The sequence below is a fragment of the Colossoma macropomum genome, unplaced genomic scaffold (genome assembly GCF_904425465.1).
Source record: "Colossoma macropomum unplaced genomic scaffold, Colossoma_macropomum, whole genome shotgun sequence".
NCBI classification, from domain to species: Eukaryota; Metazoa; Chordata; class Actinopteri; order Characiformes; family Serrasalmidae; genus Colossoma; species Colossoma macropomum.
In genome coordinates, this window is record NW_023494791.1 from 21,338,521 (window position 1) to 21,360,721 (window position 22,201).

The 22,201-nt window shown below is 38.4% G+C and overlaps 1 protein-coding gene across 1 annotated transcript; it reads left to right on the top strand.

Annotated features, from left to right (window-relative positions):
- Nucleotides 1–243: 243 nt before the first annotated feature.
- On the top strand, nt 244–21,181 carry slc43a1b (solute carrier family 43 member 1b). The gene is made up of 15 exons (XM_036574378.1): nt 244–866; nt 6,202–6,358; nt 7,847–8,033; nt 8,528–8,583; nt 10,467–10,543; nt 12,765–12,857; nt 13,390–13,523; nt 13,775–13,926; nt 14,114–14,260; nt 15,831–15,866; nt 16,211–16,343; nt 16,452–16,572; nt 16,751–16,824; nt 18,676–18,799; nt 19,756–21,181. Exons 2-15 carry the CDS (start codon nt 6,205–6,207, stop codon nt 19,960–19,962), a joined length of 1,695 nt encoding a protein of 564 aa, XP_036430271.1. The 5' UTR covers nt 244–866; nt 6,202–6,204; the 3' UTR covers nt 19,963–21,181.
- Nucleotides 21,182–22,201: the final 1,020 nt, after the last annotated feature.

A 22,201-nucleotide genomic window follows, 5' to 3' on the forward strand; every position in this document is an offset into this window, starting at 1 on the left:
CTAAGTTGTTGGCAAGTAGGGTCAAAAGAAATTGTAGAGTAATAAAATTTCTAGGACTGTTGTGAGCTGCAAACATTAATGATGTAACCGATTTGCAAGCGTAAGAGAAGGGTTAAAGAAGGCCTGCTCGCTCAGTCTCTTCCTACAGAAGTAACGTGGTTACCGCAAGAGGGCGCTGTAGTGTAAGATACGCTGCAGAAAAAGTGGGCGGGGTTTGATTTGATTAATGAGGGGGCTTACACTGTGGTCTAGTGGTAAAAGAAAATGCTTTTGGTGAGACATACTTTTAAAACAGAAATACACAAAATGTACGCCTAAGAATGAAGAACTTATCGCGAGAGTGTAGAAGTCTCGTTGAGTGAAGAGTTTGTTTAGGTTTAAAAAGAAAAAGCATCGCGTGAGTTAAGTTTCAGAAACAGAGGTGTAGGCGAGAAGAGGGATCTTCTGTTTTTAGAAAAAAGGCCACTTACAAAGCTGGAAAAGAGAGACTCGCCTTTAGTGAGTCTGAGTTCTGTGTGGTCAGCAGGCGGCGGGGCTTCATCAGCTTTCAGCTCCACCAAACAGCCTGTCCAGCAGCTGCACGTGCGCGCCGGAGGAACTAGCCATAAGTTGCGCTAAGTTTAAATGGGCGGGGAGGGGAAACGCTAGGAGCCATTTATAGACTGAGCGAGTGGAGGGAGAGAGAGAGCCATAAGTTTCATATACTGTCACATGGAGCTGTACAGAAGACCTGAAACCACGGAGAACCGGTTCCATTCTTGAGAGCAGAAAAGGAGAAGAAGAGACATCTCTCTTTGTCAGACACCGAGACTGAAGAGGCCTTAGAAGACATCCCACTCCTCTCAGCACTTATCTTTAAGAGACTGGTAAGCTGAAGAGGCTCTATGTATAGAATGTACACATATAGAGGAGTGTATGTAAACACATTGGTAAGCTCATGAGTATTTATAGAGTATGTAAAGGAGGTCTGTGAGCAAACAGTGAGGAGAAACTTAACTGGGAAAAATAACAGCATGTGCACATGGCGTGGGTTGCTGTGAGGCTGATGTCCCTTTAAGGACTGAAGGATTGCATCAGAGAGTTTCAACCAGAATTATAGCTGTTTAAATAATACTGAATATGCCTGCCTGCTGTATGAATTGTGCTATTGTATACACTCTTTATTTATAATACGTTTGTGTTTTTTAAATTGTAAGTCAATTATTATATCACTTGTTTGCAGTCACATGGCTGATTATGTGGCACCTTTTTAATAAAGTGTTTTTAAGTTACTTATTTTATTAGTATTTTATGATTTTTTTGTGGAAATTTCCATCTATGATGTATTTAAAGTGCCATATTTGCACAGGCTGCATGTTTTAGCAGTACATGCACGTTTGGTGTGCAGTCAGATTGGGAAATATTTATAAGTTATTTCAGGGTGACTGAATTCCATTTCACAGTGAATGCAGACATAGAACAGTAATAGTTTCATTGGCATTTACATTAGGGAAGTAGACCAGTTGTGTGCTTCATACAGATCTCTTTTTCTTGAACGATGGTCCTCTATTATTAGAATCTGTTCAAAACTTCACTAACAGCTAGGGATGGGTGGTATGGCAAAAATATCATATCGCGATACTTCAAGACATCTTCATGGTACACGATATGCATCACAATATTTAGTTTAGTTTATTTGAATTTTAATAAGCTGGAACAGACAAAATAGAACATGTAGTGCCACATATAAGAATGTAGTAGTAGTAGTAATAATAATAATAATATAATAAAACCCCCTACAGATACAATGTATTGTTGCACTAAATTAAATTAAACTGGCCTAGTTATGCTCACTTTGTAATGAAACATGTAGTTTAGTCATCATCATCACAATGTTGATAAAATATTGTCATACTACCCACCCCTAGTAACAGCATTCAAAGAAGGAACGTGGAGACTCCTTTTTAGCTACACATAATGTATGTGATTGACAATTTTCTGTACCCCATACATATATATATATATATATATATATATATATATATATATATATATATATATGTAAATATATAAAATCAATGAAAGAGTGACTCTGACATAATTTCTTTGGATCAGGACACTAATATGTGTACAGTCTCGTGCCAGAGAGGTGCTGACCATGCACTTGCAGTTCATGTGAAGGAAGCAGCTGTGTGTGTGTGTGTGTGTGTGTGTGTGTGTGTGTGTATGTGTGTGTGTGAGCGTCATCACTTACTTTGGGAAGTGATCTTTGACCTGTTGAAATTCTGTCCAATTTCCAAAGTGATAGCAGCCTTGACATTGCCTGCTGTGTGGTCAATACAATCTATTACGTAAATAGATTTTTATAACATTTATAAATAAACACCTGGTTATTCCGCTTGATATCTTAGTACCAAGAAATTGATCATGGCATTTTCAGCATTGGTGTGCATGATCATTGCATATTAAATTGACTCCAGACAAAGCCTGAGATGTATGACAAATTCGATATAAAATGTAAAACAGTTTAGATGTATGCTCAAGTAGGAGCACTATACAAATACTCAGCACACACATTACAGCAGTGAGAGTGATAATGCTAATGTTGTGGTGAAGAAGATTCTTGTCTGTACATGCATTTTACAATTCCTGAGGGTTTCTGCACAAACTGTGTGGCAGACAGCTTGGGATAGCCCTTTGAATTTGCTCTTATAAGAATTAAATTACAGTGTCTGAGGCTGGTGGTTGAATTTTGCTATGGGAAAAAATGGTAATCAGAAATAACTTCTGGATAAATTACACCCTTTTTTAAATATGTATTTTGCCTTTCAGTCCTTTTAATCTCTGTTTGCATCACAGGAGTTTACCCTTCATGGCCAAAGAGAGTAAATGACATTGTTCATATTTAATCCCAGTCTTAGGGGTTGACTCAAGGTCCAAGGAATTCAAGGTGGGTGTTGTCTATCGCGTGTGAAAATGTGAACAAGACCACGTGAATGATGTGCAAACTCCACAGAGAAGGGACCCTGGTCTCCTGGCCAGGGAATCAAACTCAGGCCCTTCTTGCGGTGAGGCGACAGCGCTATCCTATGCTAGCTCTAGCCCCTACTGTAAAATAAATATTATGTATTAAATAAATAATGTTAGTGATGTTTCTGTGCTCCTGTATTCTCGGTGTGGAGCACTGGAGTTCTGGTCAGAGCTCTGAGTGGCAGAGAACAGATCTTTCTTTGTTTGTAACCCTAAGGGCTGCAGCATCAATATGAGAGCGCATGTGTGTCAGAGTGTGTCTGTGGCTGTAAAATGACCAGTGATAAACAAAATATTCACTAACCGGAGATCACATATATCACAGTAACATGATCCGCTCAGAATTTAATATGTAAACACATAAACAAAAGTGATGATCACAGTTACAAACTAGCTCACTAAAACAGCAAACTAAACCGTGTCTTACAAAGTGAAATTAACTCAAGTACACAGCTAGCAAGCATCATTCAGACCTTAACAACAGTGAGTAAAGGATATTCACTTCATTCTCACTTCAGATTTTTCACAGTAGATGTCAGAAACTTGTAGACAGTTATATGAAACAATTACTTAAAGTTGTTTCTGCCAAAGGTAGCAGAACCAGTTTCGAAAGCTAGGGGTGTACTTACTTTTTCAAAAGACAAAAATGACTTCTCTGTTATTTATTTTTTTAATACGATTGCAAAGTCAGATTTCTATTGTTGTTTATGTTATATGAGCTCATTAGTACAAGTGAGTTACAGCTACAGATGATATCTGCTGTTACTCATGTGAAGAAATAAGTACACCCCGTGAAATGTTTTGATTTTTTTCAACATATTTGGAGATACAGATATCAGGTCTTCATTTAAACAGTGTTGATAGATAAAGGTGCTATAATTTAACAAGTGACACTTAGAATTAACATTTTTAACATTCTTTATGTAATTGTAATAAACAGTTATCAATTTTCTAATGTGGAAAAAGTAAGAACACCCCTTGTCATTGGAGTGTGTGGTATTATAATGCCTAGATTAAAAGACATCTACCATTAAAAGGAGACTGTGTAAATTTGATCTGCATGGGAGGTTTGCCAGGAGGAAGCCTTTGCTGTCTGAGAAGAACATCGGGACAAGCTTGCTAATGAATATCTGAGACCAGGACTTCTGGAACAGTGTGCTATGGACAGACAAAGATAGAGTTATTTGGCCACAGTACCAGAAGCCTTGTTTGGAGAAAACCAAAGAGAGCATTTGATCAGAAGAACCTTGTACCAATTGTAAAACATGGGGTGGAAATGTCATGGTTTGGGGCTGCTTTGCTGCCGTAGGGCCTCACAACGTGCAATCTTAAAATCGACTATGAGTTCTCTTTAATACCAGAGAATGCTTGAGGAGAATGTGAGACCATTTGTGAACGTTGAAGTCGAGAAAGTGGACCTTCCAACAGGATAATGATCCTAAACATACAAGTAAATACACCAAAGGAATTGCTGAAAAAGAAGAAATGGAGGGATATGGAATGGCCTAGTCAAAGCCCAGACCTGAATCCCATTAAAATGCTTTGGGAGAATATGAAGTGGGCTGTACATGCAAGAAACCCCTCAAACATTGCACAGTTGAGAGAACTCTACATGGAGGAATGGGCAAAAATTTCTCCCAGAAGATGCCAGAAACAGTTACAGGAAGCGCCTAAATAAAGTTATTTCTGCCAAAGAAGGCAGTTCCAGTTACTGAAGCCAGGGTGTACCTACTTTGTTAACAGACAAAACTGACGTCTCAGTTTAAATAAATCAAATTTTCATTGTTTTTCATTCTATTACAGAACATTTATCTGTACATACTGTTTAACACTGTATGTGAAAGTGTGAAACCTATCCAGGTGTTATAGAGCTGTCTATTTTTTATGGTGTTACAGTGTGAAGTTGTCTGGCTGCTAGATGTACTGGGCTTTAAAGACATATTATCACTGGCCTAAGAGTGCATAGACTCTTTTGACAGCATTACAGTCACATGTCAGTATTAGAGTGAGGTCTATGATAAGTGCTGGCGGGAGTAAAGTGGATGTAAATGTAAATTATTATGTAATTAATGATGTAGTTAATTGCCATTATGTAATCAGATATGAATAATCATACAATGCATTTTGATTGTATAGCAAAACAACAGTAACAGCTCTAGGCCTCTAAGGGTTAATACCCAAAAAAGGGTTAATATGCAAAAGTTTTAAAACCTCTGGTCAAATGACATGCTTTGTTGATTTTCTGAGTGAAAATAAGTTAACACATCCTCTACAGAGAGCACACTTCTGCACATTTTAATGCACAGTTTTTTTGCTGAATTACACATATGGAAAAAAAATTACATGTACACTGTGGTCTGTGCAAAAGTTCCAGAACATTTTATATTTTGTTTTATTTTTCTCAATATGTTAAACTCTAAAATGCCTTATTGAAGAGTTTGTTCCCTGTAAAGGATATGTTAACTTATTTTGACTTAGAATATCAACAAAATGTATAATTATACAAATAATTGTATAAACAAGGGACTGTTTCCCTATGCAGTGCAGGTGGTCTGTGGGTCTGTGCAGCTATTTCTGGTGCCAACAGGGCTCAAGAGGATAATTAAACAAAAAAAAGTCTTAACTTGACTTTTAACTAACTGATACTTTACACACACACACACACACACACACACACACACACACTCACTCACTCACTCACTCACTCACTCACACACATGTGCTTCTCTTTTAGCAACTCAAGGGGAGATCAGAATAACCCCTCTGATTTATTATAGGTATCACTGCCTGTATATCTAAATAAAGTTATATTTACCCCACCTGTACACATTGACTCACTCACACCGAGTGACTCCCTGACCACACCATTTTCTGTTTTTGTGGAAGAGGAGGAGAAATGTAATATCTAAAATTTAGAAAGAACCATTTTGAACTCTTTTTTTTGTATTCATTTCAACTGTAGAGCAGAGATACCTATCCATTCTATCTCTTTGTGAGAACAAATATCTTCTTTTGCTTACATTTCTATCTGTATCATCTTAAATATCACTGACCTCCTTTTAAATAGAATGGAAATGAGATGGTTGCACTGTAACCAAGGAACATTCTGACTTTGTGCCTTTTCTCCTCTTGTCTACAGTACATATTTCTGTAGTCCTCTTACTGTTTTCTCTCCTGTTCTCTCTCTTTCAGAACATGGCGCCGTCTCTCTCGCAGGCCTTTAGGAGGCGCTGGTGGATGGCAGTGACGGCGGTGATAGAGAACCTGCTCTTCTCCGCTGTGTTGCTGGGCTGGGGCTCACTTCTCATCATGCTAAAGAACGAGGGCTTCTACTCACACCTGTGCACAGGTACACCATCATGAAGCACCAGCGCAGGCCTTGGCCTGTTTACTGATTTACAGTAGCCAATCAGAACCTCAGCTCATACTCCTACACAAAACACACTCAGTCATCTGCTATAAAATCTGCAGTGGTAAATATCACTATCAAAAGCAAACCTTTTTTTCTGCCATTTCCGTTTTGTAAACATCTCACGGCAAATGCAAGTATTTGACCTTTTTGCGTTAACATAAAATTAAAGCATTAACATAGCATAGAACCCCAAATGTAGATGGTCAGCCAAGACATGTTTAGTGTCGCGGTTCCAGGCGTGATTTTGTAATGAGAATACAAGCCTGAGGACAACTCATTAAACTTTTAGTGCTGGGCTGGGATGCTAACAAGGATACGCCCCTTCTAACCTCCAAATTCCTCTAGTTCATGCTCCTTTAATGTCCAGAGTGCAACTGATAACACTAGCAAAATGAGCTAGCTGAACGCTGACATTAGCTCACTGAACTGTTTTTCCCTTGCAAGAAGTTTCCAAAAATGTGAACTTACTTTATGTCCATTGGCTAACAACAGACTTTTTTTCCCTCTGACAGTACGTGCCCCCTCCTTTGAACTTTGCCTTCATGGGGTGTTGAACTGGTTTAGAAATTTCTCCCTTTTTTTCCCACCCTAATAAGTCTACATTCCCACCCACATTTAGCCCAAAGTTTCTCATGGTTGTTCCCAGACATTGTCGTTACAGGATTACCTCTGGTCCTGCAAGACTAAGGCATGTTTGAATGAATCTTACTAGTTTTGCACTGGAGCTATGAGGCCAATGTAACAAACAAATCATGTAGGCTTATATACACTCTTTTTAGCATTGTGCAAACTGCAGACCTAAATTAACACTTGGAAATTGCACTATTTTTTTTAAATGTTACATAATTCAAACTTTTAGATGTAAACAGTCATTTAGAGAGGGAATGTGAAATGTAGAGAAACTGACTGACTCTCATTTTGTTACAATGATGGTGAAAGGAACCAGGAGTCACAATGTCTATAACGCAAACATAGCCATTTTACTTCACTTTTAAATGACAAATGAACTTACACGAGTTTTTATACATAATGTTCATCATTAAATCTGAAATTCTTTGGGTTTTTTGCCTTATAACGCCTTGCATGTATTTTAAAGGTCAAAAACTTATTGCAAAACTACCATCTCTGGCAGCAAATTCAGTGAATCCCAAACCTTTTATATAATAATGTTCAGTGGAGTGTTAAATACTTTTGATATCTAGTCCCTATTATATCTTAATGACTGTATAATACAGAAATTATGAAAAAATCTTTTTTAAAGTTATCTCAGATAGATTGTGATTTCTGACAAAGGTCAGGCTTAAAGATAGCTGCTTCGACTGTTTTTGCTATGCAACATGCTGTTATTCATTAAGACGTTAAACATTATGCTTATCATGCCAACAGATGTTGAGGGTTTTATAATTAGTCGTCTTTGTCTGATAGAAAATGGAACAGAACATCATGCTAACAGAAGCTCTGAGGAAAGTTCAGAGTGGCTGAGCTGTGTGGAGCAGGAGGAGATTCTAAACCTCGGCTTTACAATCGGCTCTTTCATCATCAGCGGGGCCACTCTGCCGCTGGGAATCCTGATGGACAAGTACGGGCCACGCCCACTCCGACTGCTAGGCAGGTATGAGATGTATTACAGCGTAAATCTTATTCTTTTAAGTATTCTTACTAAAACTGAACAAGGCTGTTAAAGTTATGGTTAAATCATCAGTCACATCTAAGGGTGTAACCATTTCAAAACTTTTGAAAATTCTGAAAAATTAACATTAAAAACAATATTTTGAAATCTGTAAATACTGTATAGTCAGTACTCCACTTGGACTCTTCAGAGGGTCTCTCATTTACTTGCTTTCATGGAAAACATTGTCACTGATCAACATCAGGCATCTGGGTGCATCCTATCAGAGTAAAGTGGGTGGAGCGTATACTCTGTGCTTATGCTCAAATGGATTGTTTTTAAGTCACCTTTAAATTCTTGGGGTCTTTATTTTTGGGGATTAAACTGGAAACTCGGAATACAAAATTAATTTGAATCTGAAAATATTGTTGCATCTCTAGTCACTTTTAACACGTCAACGTTTAACCACTTCCTTTCCACCATCCAATCTCTATCAGTTCCTGCTTCACCTTCTCCATGATTCTAATTGCTGTGGCATCATACGATCCTCCAGGTCAGTGTATGCAAATGTATGTGTGCGTTTCTGTGCATGTACACAGCATTTCTGCTATATGACACAGCAGTTAACACAGCTTGCCTTACTTATAGTACTGTGAGACCACCGTTGATTTAATTTGTTTACAGTCAAATTTGTTAACACCTTTCATGGCCAGGGCCCACCGGCAGGCCCAAAGTTTTATTACACACCCTATAACCTAAGAATAGCTCAACCAGTTTGCATTGAAGTCCCTGTAGTTACTGAATGATAAGCCATAGTATGAAATTAGTCTGGAATGAGTTATTCATTTTTCAGGAGAGATTTCTCAGGATATTAGATATAAGATGATTCGCTTGCATAACAAAGGGGAAAGTCAAAGGAAAATAAGTGAAAAAAACAGGAGTTTCCAAAGCTCAAAACATTATTAAAAGACTTCTAACAACTGTGCAAGACCTGGTAGACCACCAACGCTATTCCTATCAGATAAACAAAAAGCTTTCATTTTTGAGAGAGAGGAGAAAATTAAGCTCCACTCCTTCGTCAGATCTGAAAAAATCCACAGGTGTGTCTGTCCATCCTTCCACTGTGAGAAGTGCCACCCCAGTTCTGTAGCCACTAAAATAGGATACAAAACTATATTGAGCACAATGTGTCTATACTCCCAAACGTGTATAAAACTAAATCTATTATCTAAGTGTTGTGCTTTTCATTCACATGACGAGCCAATCAGATGCAAGAAATCAAGACACACCTCTGTGTGTGTACCAGATGCTTTCCAGCTCTGAACACTCTGGCTCTAAATAACTCAGCATCACATAGCAGTCATTTGAGGAGAGAGTGAGTGGAGATGGAAACAGTAGCCCTTCTGTGAATGTTTCACCTGAACAATAGTGAGTAATTAATGTATCAGTGTCACAACACTGCTACATACACAAAAGTAGTTAAGCAACAAATGCACACACAAGAGTGAAGTGTGTCATTAGCTCTAGCTACCTTGTCAGCAAGCAAGTTAAATGACACTACTAACTACACTAGAGTTGCATTCTTTTGTCAGTTAGCATTCAGTTGTTCTAAACTACAGTTGAATTCATCTCAAGACTTTCTCAGGCCTTTAATCACTGCTTAGCAACAGTTGCTATCAAATATTTTTTTTACCTATTTTCAAAGCCATAATTGACAAAATGTCAGCTTGTGTTAAAGTTGTTGTGTCTTTGGTCAAATGGAGTACTAGCAGTGATTTTTAACTACAGAAGCTAAAATAGCTATGTCAGCATATCACAGGAAATGTCTGCTTCCATGCATAAAGTCATCAAAGGTAAGAGATGAATGGTCCATGGACATTTATTTGTGCTCGCCATGGAAATCATCATGGGTCTTACACAATAAAACAACAATAAAGAAACAAAAATCTAGTTTCTGACTGGTGCTATAACAACTTTACTGGTCAGGGCAGGGTAATGTTTGTTTATTTGATGTTTGTTAATAACACATTTAGATGGCAGCAGTAAGTAATTTATCTATAATTGAGCTTGCGCTGTTTCTGTCTTCATTTGAGAGCCACCAAGTATTGATAGCTGCAAAACAAGATGGCTAATGAGTCAATGTGACCACTTTAGGCTTGTACTTTAATAGTGGCATACACTGAACAAAAAGGAAAATTACATCATAGTTATTCACATGGCAATTAACTGTCAGCTAAAATTTCATGATCTTGACAGGCCTACCTGACACTGAAAAATTAATAACTTGAATTTAATGGCTGTTTTGACTGGAAATGAAATTGATTAAGGGTGGTCTCTGACTTTTGCACAGTAGTGTGTATATTTTGCAAAGCAAAAATAATTCATTTTAAAAAGACTCTTTTAAAAGTAAACAAAACTTCCTTCCCTTTACCTCAGTATTATCAGCCCTCATCTTCGTTGCTGTCTCCTTTAATGGCTTTGGAGGAATATGCCTGACCTTCACTTCACTGACGGTATGATAAACACACACACACACACACACACACACACACATACACACAAACACATATAGCATAAAGTATTAACACTAAGAATGTGTGCAATACATGTTGTGTACTTACATAAATAAACACCCAAACCCTGAATATCTGCCACTGTAATAGCCTGTAGTGTTATATACTTCAGAGTTAATAACATTTATATTTCAGGAAAGTCATTTATATGGTGTCAAGAGAGAATCCACTTCTGTAACAAAGGCTGCAGTGCAAACTTCAGTCTTTCTTCCCTGCTCAGACTTCCTCTGCTTACTGCTGCCATCCACATAACAGCTGTAAGCTTTCACAGTAAAATTCAGGCAAAACGCCAGAAATGGAACGAGAATACGACTATGAGATGGAAAAAAAAACCCTTGGAAAATATGCCATGATGCCACAATCACGAGTCTCATTGACACACAGTAAATCACCTGTGAAAATGACATAAATGATGTTATATATGGAAAGCGCATGAAAACATCTGGAAAGTGTATGTTTAGTACAGTGTGCTTTAGTTGTGTGAGGCCCCGTTTCTGTGAGAATTTCTATCATTTTGTAAATGTTGCTGGTTAAGCTGAGTTGTGAGTGGGAGCGTCTGTGTGTGTGTATTTGTGTAGATCACTTTAGGAAGGCACATGTTGTTCCACGTCCAGACTCTGAATGTTGGCTTGATGCTTTCAGCCAATCGGAAAGCTGGGCTGCCCTCACGCCCTTACCTCAGCCATTCGCAGACACCCCGATCACACACACTCCTCTCTGTCTCTCTCTCTCTCAGTAGCAGTTGCAAACAGTAAAAAGCAAATATGAATGATAAATATGCTAAACACTTGATGTAATCGTTAACGTTTGGTTAGTCAGATCAAATGAAACAGTATACAAAATAACAGATCTGCGGTCAGTGAGATACAGATTAAAATATTCCTCCATTTATTCCCTTTTGCCTCCTCCCATGCATATCATTTATCATTCCTCATTCTTGCTCTCTCTGACTCTGTGCCAGACTGTCTGTGTAGCATGTGGTACAGAGCCAGTGTTTGTGTGCACATGTGTGTGTGTGCGTGTGTGTGTGTGTGTGTGTGTGTGTGTGCACTGCTGACGCTTCGGGTTTGCAGTATTTTCAGAGATGGCAGCCAGTGCTGTTCATGGATGTACTCATGTCCCAAGCTGAACTTTGATAAAGAGCAGAGTCGCGTAAAGGGAAAGAATCTCAAATGTTCTGAGTGTGTGTGTGTGTGTGCGCACAAATACTTGCCCCTATTTGGATGTATGTCAAAGAAAGAAAGATAAAGAAAGAAAGAAAGAAAGAAAGAAAGAAAAATAAATAAATAAATAAATAAATAAATAAAGGAAGGAAGTAAGAAAGAAAGAAAGAAGGAAAGACAGGAAAGATGGCAGAAAGAAAGTAAAAAATTAAGAAAGTAAGAAAGAAAATGAAATACATGAAGAAGAATGAAGCAAGCAAGAAAGAAAGAATGAAAGAACAAAGGGCAAAGAAAAAAAAGCTGACAGTGAATGGAAACAGACTGAGAGTGAAGGAGAAGAGTGTGACAGACACTGTGTTTCAGCACATGCACATTCACGTGTGGAATCCCGACTAAAAAAAACTCCCTACTTGACTGACTGTACCACAGAGCACACTGCGTATATCCTCATCTCACTCTCACATCTCACATTCCCTCTTTCTGGAAAACAGGCGCTCCTGATCATTCTATCAGACCTGCAGAAAATCTTCTTCATGTTAGGCTTCATGAGCAGTTAAGAATTTCTACAGAGTTGGAAATGCGTGGAAAGAGCTGCGCTGGATATGTTTCTCATTATGTCTCTAAAACATAAACATACAAAGATAAATCAGTGAAGACCAGACGGTGTAGTGGATTTCTGATTTTGCAAGAAACCTAAAAAGGGAGGGAGGGAGGGAGGGAGAGAGAGATTTTATCATGAGTAGTGGTGAGGCTTTAAGCTGCATGTCTGAGTTACTCACAGCTGTTCTGTTAGGTATTGCTCTCGTTCAGGCCTTTTCAACAGCGGGGTTGCTGTGAGCGCCCTCAACTGGCCACAGACGCACAGTACATATGTAAAACAGAAAACTTTGAAAAGTGCAGAAAACAATTACAGGACCACAGTTTTCAAAACGTTTGTTGTGCCAGACCATTTCTTCTCTACTCTGAGCTCTATAACATCCTTGCCTTTTTATTCTCAGCTTCCCAACATGTTCGGAAATGTGCGCGCCACCATCCTTTCACTCATGATCGGCTCCTATGCTTCGTCTGCAGTTACCTTCCCAGGAGTTAAGGTAGGACAAAAAAAAAAAACCAGCTAAAAAAGCAAGCCTAATGAAAGACTTTTTTTGACATTGATTCTAGAGAATTTAATCATTTGTTTTATTTTGATTTTAAAGATTTATAGCTAGTGGGTCAAAAATTGATAGGTTTGGCTTTGAACGGTTAGTTAGGAATCCACAGTCCCAAGAAGCCCCTGACTGATTCTGTCTGTGTTCCTTTGTTGTTACACAAGCATACATTCATTCATTTCACTGGGATGAATGAGGTTTATTAGACAGTCAGTCTGTCTGTGTATCTATCTATACATATGTCTGTGTATCTATCTGTCTAGCTGTCTATCTATCTACCTACCTACCTACCTGGGATGATTAACCATCAATGGAATCTTACTAATACTAGTACCACAATGTGGACAAAGCCATTCCAATACAGGCTTTGCAATAATTTGAAGTTTTGATAAACTGAAGTTCTCTACAGTTGCAGACACAACAACAACCTGAAGAACTGTAAAAAGAACGTCATTTTATCTGTTTTTCTCCCTAGCTAATTTACGATGCAGGTGTGTCCTTCCATGTGATATTCTGGGCGTGGGCAGGTTTGGCCTGCCTCGTCTTCCTTAACTGCTTTGTTAACTGGCCAGTGGAACCCTTCCCTGACCCTGAGGAGATCAGCTATATGTTAGTATTGTTTTCTGTGCATTTTCTTAGTAATAAATACAACATGCATCTGTAATGATAATAGAAGAATTTAAAGGTCAAAGTAAAATGTTCTTTAGAAAACACGTATCTGAACAACAGTGTCAAGTGAAAGCTACAAATGGTACATGCTGTATACTAATGTACATTCATCTATGTGTAAGGTCCACAGTATTTGATATCCAGCCTTTTCTGAACAGTCCTTTTCCTCTCTCGCTGTCTTTCTCTGACAGTAAAAAAGTGAAGCTGAGAGGTGAAGTAACGGACGATAAGGTTACAGGAGATCGCTGCTACAGTCATGTGACCACTGAAGGGCAAGAAATCTCTAAAAAAGAGCTTTCTGATGAACATATACACAGCAATGGTGCAGCCATACAGAGCCAGGGTGGGCATTACATACATACATGCATGCAAAATTAACAATCATACAGTTATTCCACAATATACATTTGCTGTACTTTTTTGACACGTAGACAGTGCAAACATTCTTATTCTCCTACTCCAAGACCATTTGAATGTCATTTAATATGTAAATGTAAACATTTTTTTTTCCTCTTTATATGTCTGCTCAGGTTCACCTCCGTTCCGCCGCTCTGTGTGTTCACCGATCTTCTTATGGAGTTTGATCACCATGGCGATGACTCAGCTCCGCATTATCTTCTATATGGGAGCCATGAACAAGATGCTGGAGTTTTTGGTAACTCACGGCAACCCCAACCGTAAGGGTTCCACTCATACTACAGATTCATAAGATTGGTTTATGAAGGAGATGCTGAAACCGATATTACTTATTCTTAAATTTTACTCTTTGAATCCCAAGGCAAACCTGGTGCTGGATAACTTTGTTACACAGGCTTTCCATCGTACACTGGAGGGCTTTTATTTTTTTTATATATATATTTTTTTTTTTGGGATACATTTTTTACATTTACTCGTTACGTCCCACAGTGTCTTGACATCAGGCTGTAGCTGATTGCTGATGGGAGTGCAGTTATCACCCTACCTAATCCAAAGCTACAATAACAAGACTATGTAGACATCAACAAGAGTGCAAGCTTCATATAAACCCAGCCAACACCCTTCCCTGTAAAGCATGCGTCTGATCCTGACAGGCACGACTTATACTCCATTGAAGACCACACAACTTAAACCAGAGAGCTGAACTTACAGAACAAATTTGTGTCAAACACTAGCAACTTAAAAACGTAAACTGTCAAGCATCCTAGGCTAAAGCATACCAGCACAGTGGGCATGAAAAATGTTAACAGACCATTTATATCTTGATGACTTGTTGTGCAAAAGCACACAATTGTTTTGACAAACCCAGTTTAAAGCTATTTCAGTAAAAGATCACTTTAAGTAACAAATTCACTGTCTACCGAAGACAAGGACAATAAAGACAATGATGCTACAACTAACACAAGCTGCCTTTTTTTTTTTTTGAGTTTGGCTTTGGAAATGGGTAGAAAAGACACTTTGTCCTCTGTCAGGCTTCTCGCTTTCACAGCACTCTCAGGTACAAATCCAGAGCCTCAAATTCAAAGTATATCCACAGAAACACTGCGTACTTCTATAGTACCAAAAGCTTGACCGAGGTAATGGCTGATAGTATTGGTTGCAGTATCAGAGCAGTGATTAGATGACTAAGAAAATATAGTAGGCCTTGAGTTGGACTGCCTCGCACTTTCAGAAATGATGCAGAGAATGTCATGACTTTGATTACCAACAAGTTGTGTTTATATAATTTAGGCCTGCCCAGCAGGCCTGGTAGGGGGCTCGGGGTTTGAAGACACTCTGCCTGTCCCAAGGCAGGGCAAAAAATGAATCCCAAGGAAAGTCTTGTGTTATGGTACATAGACTAAGCAAGAGCAGAAATGTTGTCATTAAATGGACATTGATCCAGGATTCATAATATATCATAGATGTGCAGTAATAAATAAGATTCGTAATATTGCTCAAGTTTAAATTGCACACAAAGCTAAAGCTAAAACTAAAGCAAATTAGCCAGCATTTTTTCAACCTGAGATCATGGAATAACCCTGCTCTGTATCTTTTGTTGCATCACCTGCTCTAACATACCTGATCCAGCTAATCAGCTCATTAAGAAGCCCTTTCTAAATCAATGCGGGTGTGTACAATAGCACTGAAATGTACAGGACGGGTACTCCACAACCAGGACTGGAAACCGCTGGTTTAGACTGCAGTAGACAAAACAGACAGGCTGATATGTGTGTTTGCATGCATGTTTATGCATTCTTTAATCTGATGTGATCTCTCTTGCTGTTCCAGCTCCAGAAGAGTTGGTCAAAGAGGCAGAAGAACAAGGTAAGAAGAATCTCAGAATGGAATCTTAGCATTTTATACACCATTTGATAATGCCAGGTGCCCAATATTGTGTGAACATTTCATGATGATTGGACCAATGAGAATGGGACAAAAATACATGGAATAAAATCTTGTTACATTAACTTACATTATAATAAAGAAAAATATTTTCTTCTCCTTTAAAGTAACCATTTTGGAGATGCGAAGTTTCCTTATGGATGCAAAAATATGCATTTCAAATGTTTGATTTTTTTTACGCATATTGGTTTTTATGACCGATGTAATAGTGAATTATGATTTTATAGTTCTGCATGTCTGATGTGAGTGTGTATGTGTGTCCCCAGTCAGTTTCTATTCGTCCATCTTCGGCACTCTGCAGCTGCTGTGTCTGGTGACCTGCCCTCTCATTGGCTACATCATGGACTGGGGAATGAAAGAGTGTGAGGAGGAGAAGAGCGTAGTGGATGGAGAGAAAAGGTGGCAAGAGACAGAGTTAAATTATAGTTATAGAGTTAAATACTGAATTAAATGAACATTTATTTTTCCTTAGCCCACCAGAACTAACCTTTCTAAAATCTACATTAGGCCCCCCAAGAGAGACAGAAAGATCCAGAAACTCACTAATGCAATCAGAGCCTTTATCTTCACCAACCTACTGCTGGTTGGGTTTGGCATCATCTCTCTAATAGACAACTTGCCTCTACAGGTGATAAACACATTTATGTTTCCACATTGTGGCTGTTACAAGCCATTCGTTTTGATGTACAAAGCATAAACATGTAACAGCTCTTATTAGAATGTTACATATACATTTTCATAAGCATTCAAACTTTCTACACAGCATCACAACTGTTGCTCTTCATTGCACTCTCTCCATGTCGTAGGTGTTGTCCTTCATTCTTCACACCATGGTAAGAGGTTTTATTCACTCTTGCTGTGGAGGACTCTATGCTGCTGTGTGAGTATTTTATCTATATCAGAGTGTCTCTGCATTAAAATGTTATTAAATGTACTGAATCCTGCTAAATTTCACAAAATGTTTCAAAGCGTGATGAAGATTTTTCCTTTGCCATTCCTTCCCCTGCTTTAAGGCTGTACAATATTATTAGTGGCTGATTAATATAATAATACTGGCTGTATTGACATTGCAGGAAGCTGTATTAGGCAAACAGATACTTAAAATCAATGCACCTCGTTTTCTATCCATATTGTGACGTATTTACGAGTGTCCCACTACATCAGGGAGGGTCTTTTAACTAGCTGAGCATTTTCTCTCAATGATACGTGGGGGCGGTAGGAGGAGGGGTGTAACATATTGTTAGTTGATATTACTTTTTCCTGCAAGCTGGTGTCCAGTGATGTAATCAAACTTCAGAGGTTTTAGAGGCAGGGAAAAGGCTTTCCAGTACAATCAGATATTACCAGGAAAACTGTGCTGAGCATCCTGACCAACCTCACTTTCCAGATGAGTGTTTCTGTGGGTTTTTTAATCCGTCAAGATTATGATTCAACAAAATATCTTTAGACAGAATTAGCCAGGACATGACACATCAAGGGTTCACCTGTGTGTTTTTAATATATTGCAAGGCATATCACAGTTTCCGTGTGTAGCAGTATAATTGCAATGTGGTATTTTGTCTATATCATGTAGTCTTAACATGCCTTTTACATGTTCTAACACTACTGATTCAGCTCACATATTATATTATTGATATTTTGCTAATAACTTGGAAAACAGTGCACTATAGCTTCAGGGTTGAATGTGCTCTGGTCAGGACCAGAAAAGCTGCTTTAGGACAGGGATGCACAGCTCAGGTCTCTCCAAGCTGCATACATTTGTTTTTATAATGCTCAGCTATGAATTATGGGCTGAGGACAAATGCTTCAGTGTTCTCCAGGACTGAAGTCACATTATGTGCAGTTTCTGTCTTTAACTGCCTGATCTGTATCAATCGGTCAATTACTTTAAGCCGGGGCTGCTCAAAGTGTGGTCCGATTTGGCCTGCCAGAAAGTTACCCCAACCCCACCCCCTCACCCTATGAGAGAACAAACATATTCTTAAACTATACATAACTTACTAACAGGGTTGGGATGCAAGTATTAGGAATATGCATTCAAAATACAGAAATAAAGTATCTGTATTTAGTCCAAGTTACATTCTGTAAAGGCAGTATTCAGAATACAGCTACTTTTTACATTTTTAGGAGAATACTTTTAGAATACTTACTATACAAACGCTAAAGAGGACCTCAATTAATGGCTTCTTTACAAACACGGAAGTTCCTTCTAAAGCCTGAGTAGACTGATAAATCAGTGATGATCAGTTATTAAGTAATTAATGTTAAGTTGAGCAAAAAAAGTGAATGTTAAGCAAATTTTTCATATTAACAGAAGAGTTACTGGAAGAAAACTACCAACCGGTAACAGCTCAGCTCAACAACTCAATTTGCACCCTCCCTACTTTCTTCATTTGTATACTGTTTGGTCTTTTTGGCCCTCAGTCCATCACAAAGATTCCACTTTGGCTTCCTGTAGATAAAATATTTGGGCACTCCTGCTACAAACAGTAATTTCGATGTGCTTCTTTGTATACAAAAAACTCGCTGACTCGACAGTCTGTCATGATAAAAGCCACTGGGAAGTTGCTTAATGCCATGGATAAATGTTTGAAATATGTAATCACATAATATGAATTTGAAACCACAACACTTACTCTAAGGACAGGTCTCAAGATGAGATGGACCAAAGCTGTGTGGATAATCAGTTATTAAAGACCTGCAAGATAATGCTTTCCTTTTTGGTGTTCAGGTATCCATCTAACCACTTTGGCACTCTGACGGGCCTGCAGTCTTTAGTGAGCGCTCTGTTTGCCCTGCTCCAACAACCACTCTTCGTCTGCATGCTGGGTCCACTCAAGGGAGACCCTTACTGGGTGAGATGCACAGATACACACATACACACATGCACATACAGTCTAACTGGGGAATTCCACTCCATTTTACAAAATGTGTGCATAATTCAGGCTCCTGTTTCAAAAGTATGTCTTAACAACAGCATTTTTCTTCTACCACTAGATCACCATTTAAGCCTCCTCATTAATCAAATCAACCCCGCCCACGCTTTCTGTAGAGTAGCTTCGACTACAGGGCCCTCTTGTGGTTATGAGTGACATCGCTACTTTACTTCTATAGAAAGATGCTGAGCGAGAAGGCCTTCTTTAAGATTATTACTTCTCAGGCTGGGGGTCGCGGGATAATTGTGGAAGCATTGTACAAATGCTAAAATTTTGGCTAATATCTTATTAGTAACTTTTTTTCTATAAAATGTACTGGTGGTAACACATTATCATCATCATTGACTGACTGTGTGAAAGTGCACATGCACACTGAGGATAAGTCCACCAATTTTTCAAAATTTCTGTATAATTCAGTCTTTGAGATATAAAGTCATTTAGAAAGGTTTGATGTGAAATGGTACATTGTAGTAAAACTTAATTAAAAAAAAAAAGTAAGACTTAATTAATTTACAGTGATGATGAAAAGGAACCAGGGGTCATGAGGTCTACAATGCAAATGTAGCCATTTTATTTACTATACAAAATGTTCAGTGAGCTTATATAATTAATAGTAATAAGCAATATTGATAATGGTAAAATAGTCATAAAACTGGTTCTTATCCTCTTCACTGTGAACAGTTTTGGTCAGTTTGGTCACTTGGTCAGTTTCTCTACAAATGAGCATTTCACATCAGATCACTCTGAATGACTTTGTTTAAACTGTAACGATTTAATTATGTGAAAAATTTCAAAAGTAGGTGGAATTTCTCTTTGAATACATTTTGAAAAAAAGTCTTTTGTTTATCAAACGTCATTTTCTCTTCAATCAACAGATCAACCTTGGGCTGCTTCTCTTCTCATTGCTGGGATTGCTGTTGCCTGGTTATCTGTTTTACCACTGCAGACAGCTCATTAAAGAGAAGGAGGTGCGGGACAAGGCAGCAAATGCACAATTAGCACAGGAGATGGTCACCATCAACCAACCTTCAAATGGTGCTGCGAAGCACCTTTGCAATGGACTTGATCCAGACGAGGTTTAACAAAAAGAATAACATTGAAAATTGTGACGAAGTGAAAAAATGTGGTGGTGGTCTTCTTTTACTTTAGATGGAAAAAGAACACCTGGATTCCCTCTTTTCTCAAACCAAAGCCTAAACCAAAACAAAAAAGTATTAATGCATGTTTTCCAGCTGAACAAAAGCTTTTTTGCTAAATCTTTACAGAACCCTTCGAATCCTGCCCTTCACTGGGACCAAACAAGGTCCAAATAACAAAAAGTCAGCTTTGCTGCTGATAAGATGCAAAATTGCACTGTTTGTGAAATGAATTAGAAAAATAATATGCATGCTCCTTTTAGGTCTCATGACCGCCAGCAGGACAATATTTATTTCATAGCGTTGACTGGCTGATATTATGAGCTACCTCCTCCAGTCAAGTCTCTCTACAGTTAAACCATTTCAGCCAATCAGCGGTCTGTTAGCACCAGGTGTATGTGTGTATTTTATAGTGCATTTTTAATACATGTTCAGGTCGGTGCTTCAGAATGTATTGATTGTTTTTTCACGTGTGCATGGGGCCTTTTCTTCAGTCATTCTTGTGTGGATCATTATTTGGCTGTGTGCAGGCACTGTCTAGTCTGTCACTAAATCACCATACAAGAATTATGTTTATGTTTTTAGAAATATAAAACATTTATTCAAGAAGTGTTGTGCTGTCCTAGGACTTATAGATCATTAATTACTGTGAAAGCAACAGGAGCAGGCACTTTTAAGCTTTGAGCTTTTTCATTGGGAATATTATTGAGAAGGATGCTCGCCATGGTCTACGGCCCAATCCCATTTCACCCCTTGCCCCTACCACTCAGCCCTTAGCCCTGTTTTGTGCGTTCAGGTCTAGGGTTAGGGTGTCCCGATTTAGTTGAGATGGAGAGGGTATGGCGACGTGTTCGGGCTACATGGCCCTCCAAATGGAGGTTTTTCAGAGGCACTCCAAACGGAGTGTTATGAGAAAAAAAGACAAACCGGTAAGATGGCTGCGGGAGCGACTAAAGAAACCCACAAATGTGAGAATTTTCTCCGTTAAAATTACGATAACCATTGTATTTTCTTAGTTAATGGCGTTTCAATGAATTATGGTCGTTTTCTTCGTAACAAGTATAAAAAATCGCTAATAGCATGCTAATGTCTCGGTAGCTAGCTAGCTAACTTTCCCGTTCCATCTTAAATAGTCCAGCAGTTCCGACGCCTGAAGCGCCAGAATGTAACTGCTGCACCATTTAAGGTGGAACGGGAAAATTCGAGCGAGAAGCCCCCAGTAGAAGCTGACTTCAGTTTCGTATCACCAAAGAATTAGCGGTGGGCGATAATAAATAATTGTCTTTTACCCCCTCTTTGAAAGCATATGATGCCCTTAAATGTAACTAAAGCCCAGCGGCGAGGTCGCTGAACTTTGCCCTTCTCTGTAATCATTGAAGTCGGGCCGGGTCGCCTACTGAGCAGCGCTAGTAGCCTTAATGGAGCAGTGTTTTTGTTCTATTTCGTGGGGCAAAATTTCAACCACTACCCTCTGTAACTCAGTTCGAAGGGGTTAGGGTGACACTCAAAAACAAGGGGCAGGGGTAAAAAGAAGAAATGGTATTGGGCCTACATCTTGATATCAGAAGAACTACAATCATAAGCCATTAAACGTGCAATATGTTCATTTAATGTACTATGTGCATTTAAAACATTTGCTCTACATTATTTAATGAATATTTCATGACTGTTATATAAAATAATCTTTTATTTAAATCTGTTATTAAAATAACCTTTTTTTTTACACTGACCAAGTGGCAAACATTTTGACATTGACATACATCTATGGTGGTAAAGGCAATTTCTAATTGCACTCTGAATTTACTAATGTTCTCATTACTTTGCACTCGAAATACATAACTACAGTTTCACGTTAGAGCTCTAAATACCAAAACCTGTACTGACCGTATTGTGCGACCACTCTAATTCAAAAGCAGAGCTGTGGAATCTGTCCTGTGACATGTAGAGAATAGTATACATATTTACTCTTATATATTAAGATAAAACCTGTATACTTCCATCATAAAGTGTGATGGGGAAGCGCACTTCTGCTATCAGGGATTTATTTTACCATCTTTGATATGCAAATTTGAACATACAAAGTTCCAGGTTGTCCTTTTTTTTAATACATGCTAACATCAGCTAAGTGATTCCCCCATACATTCACTTCTATCTTCATGTTTTTTGACATGACATTTAATGTTCA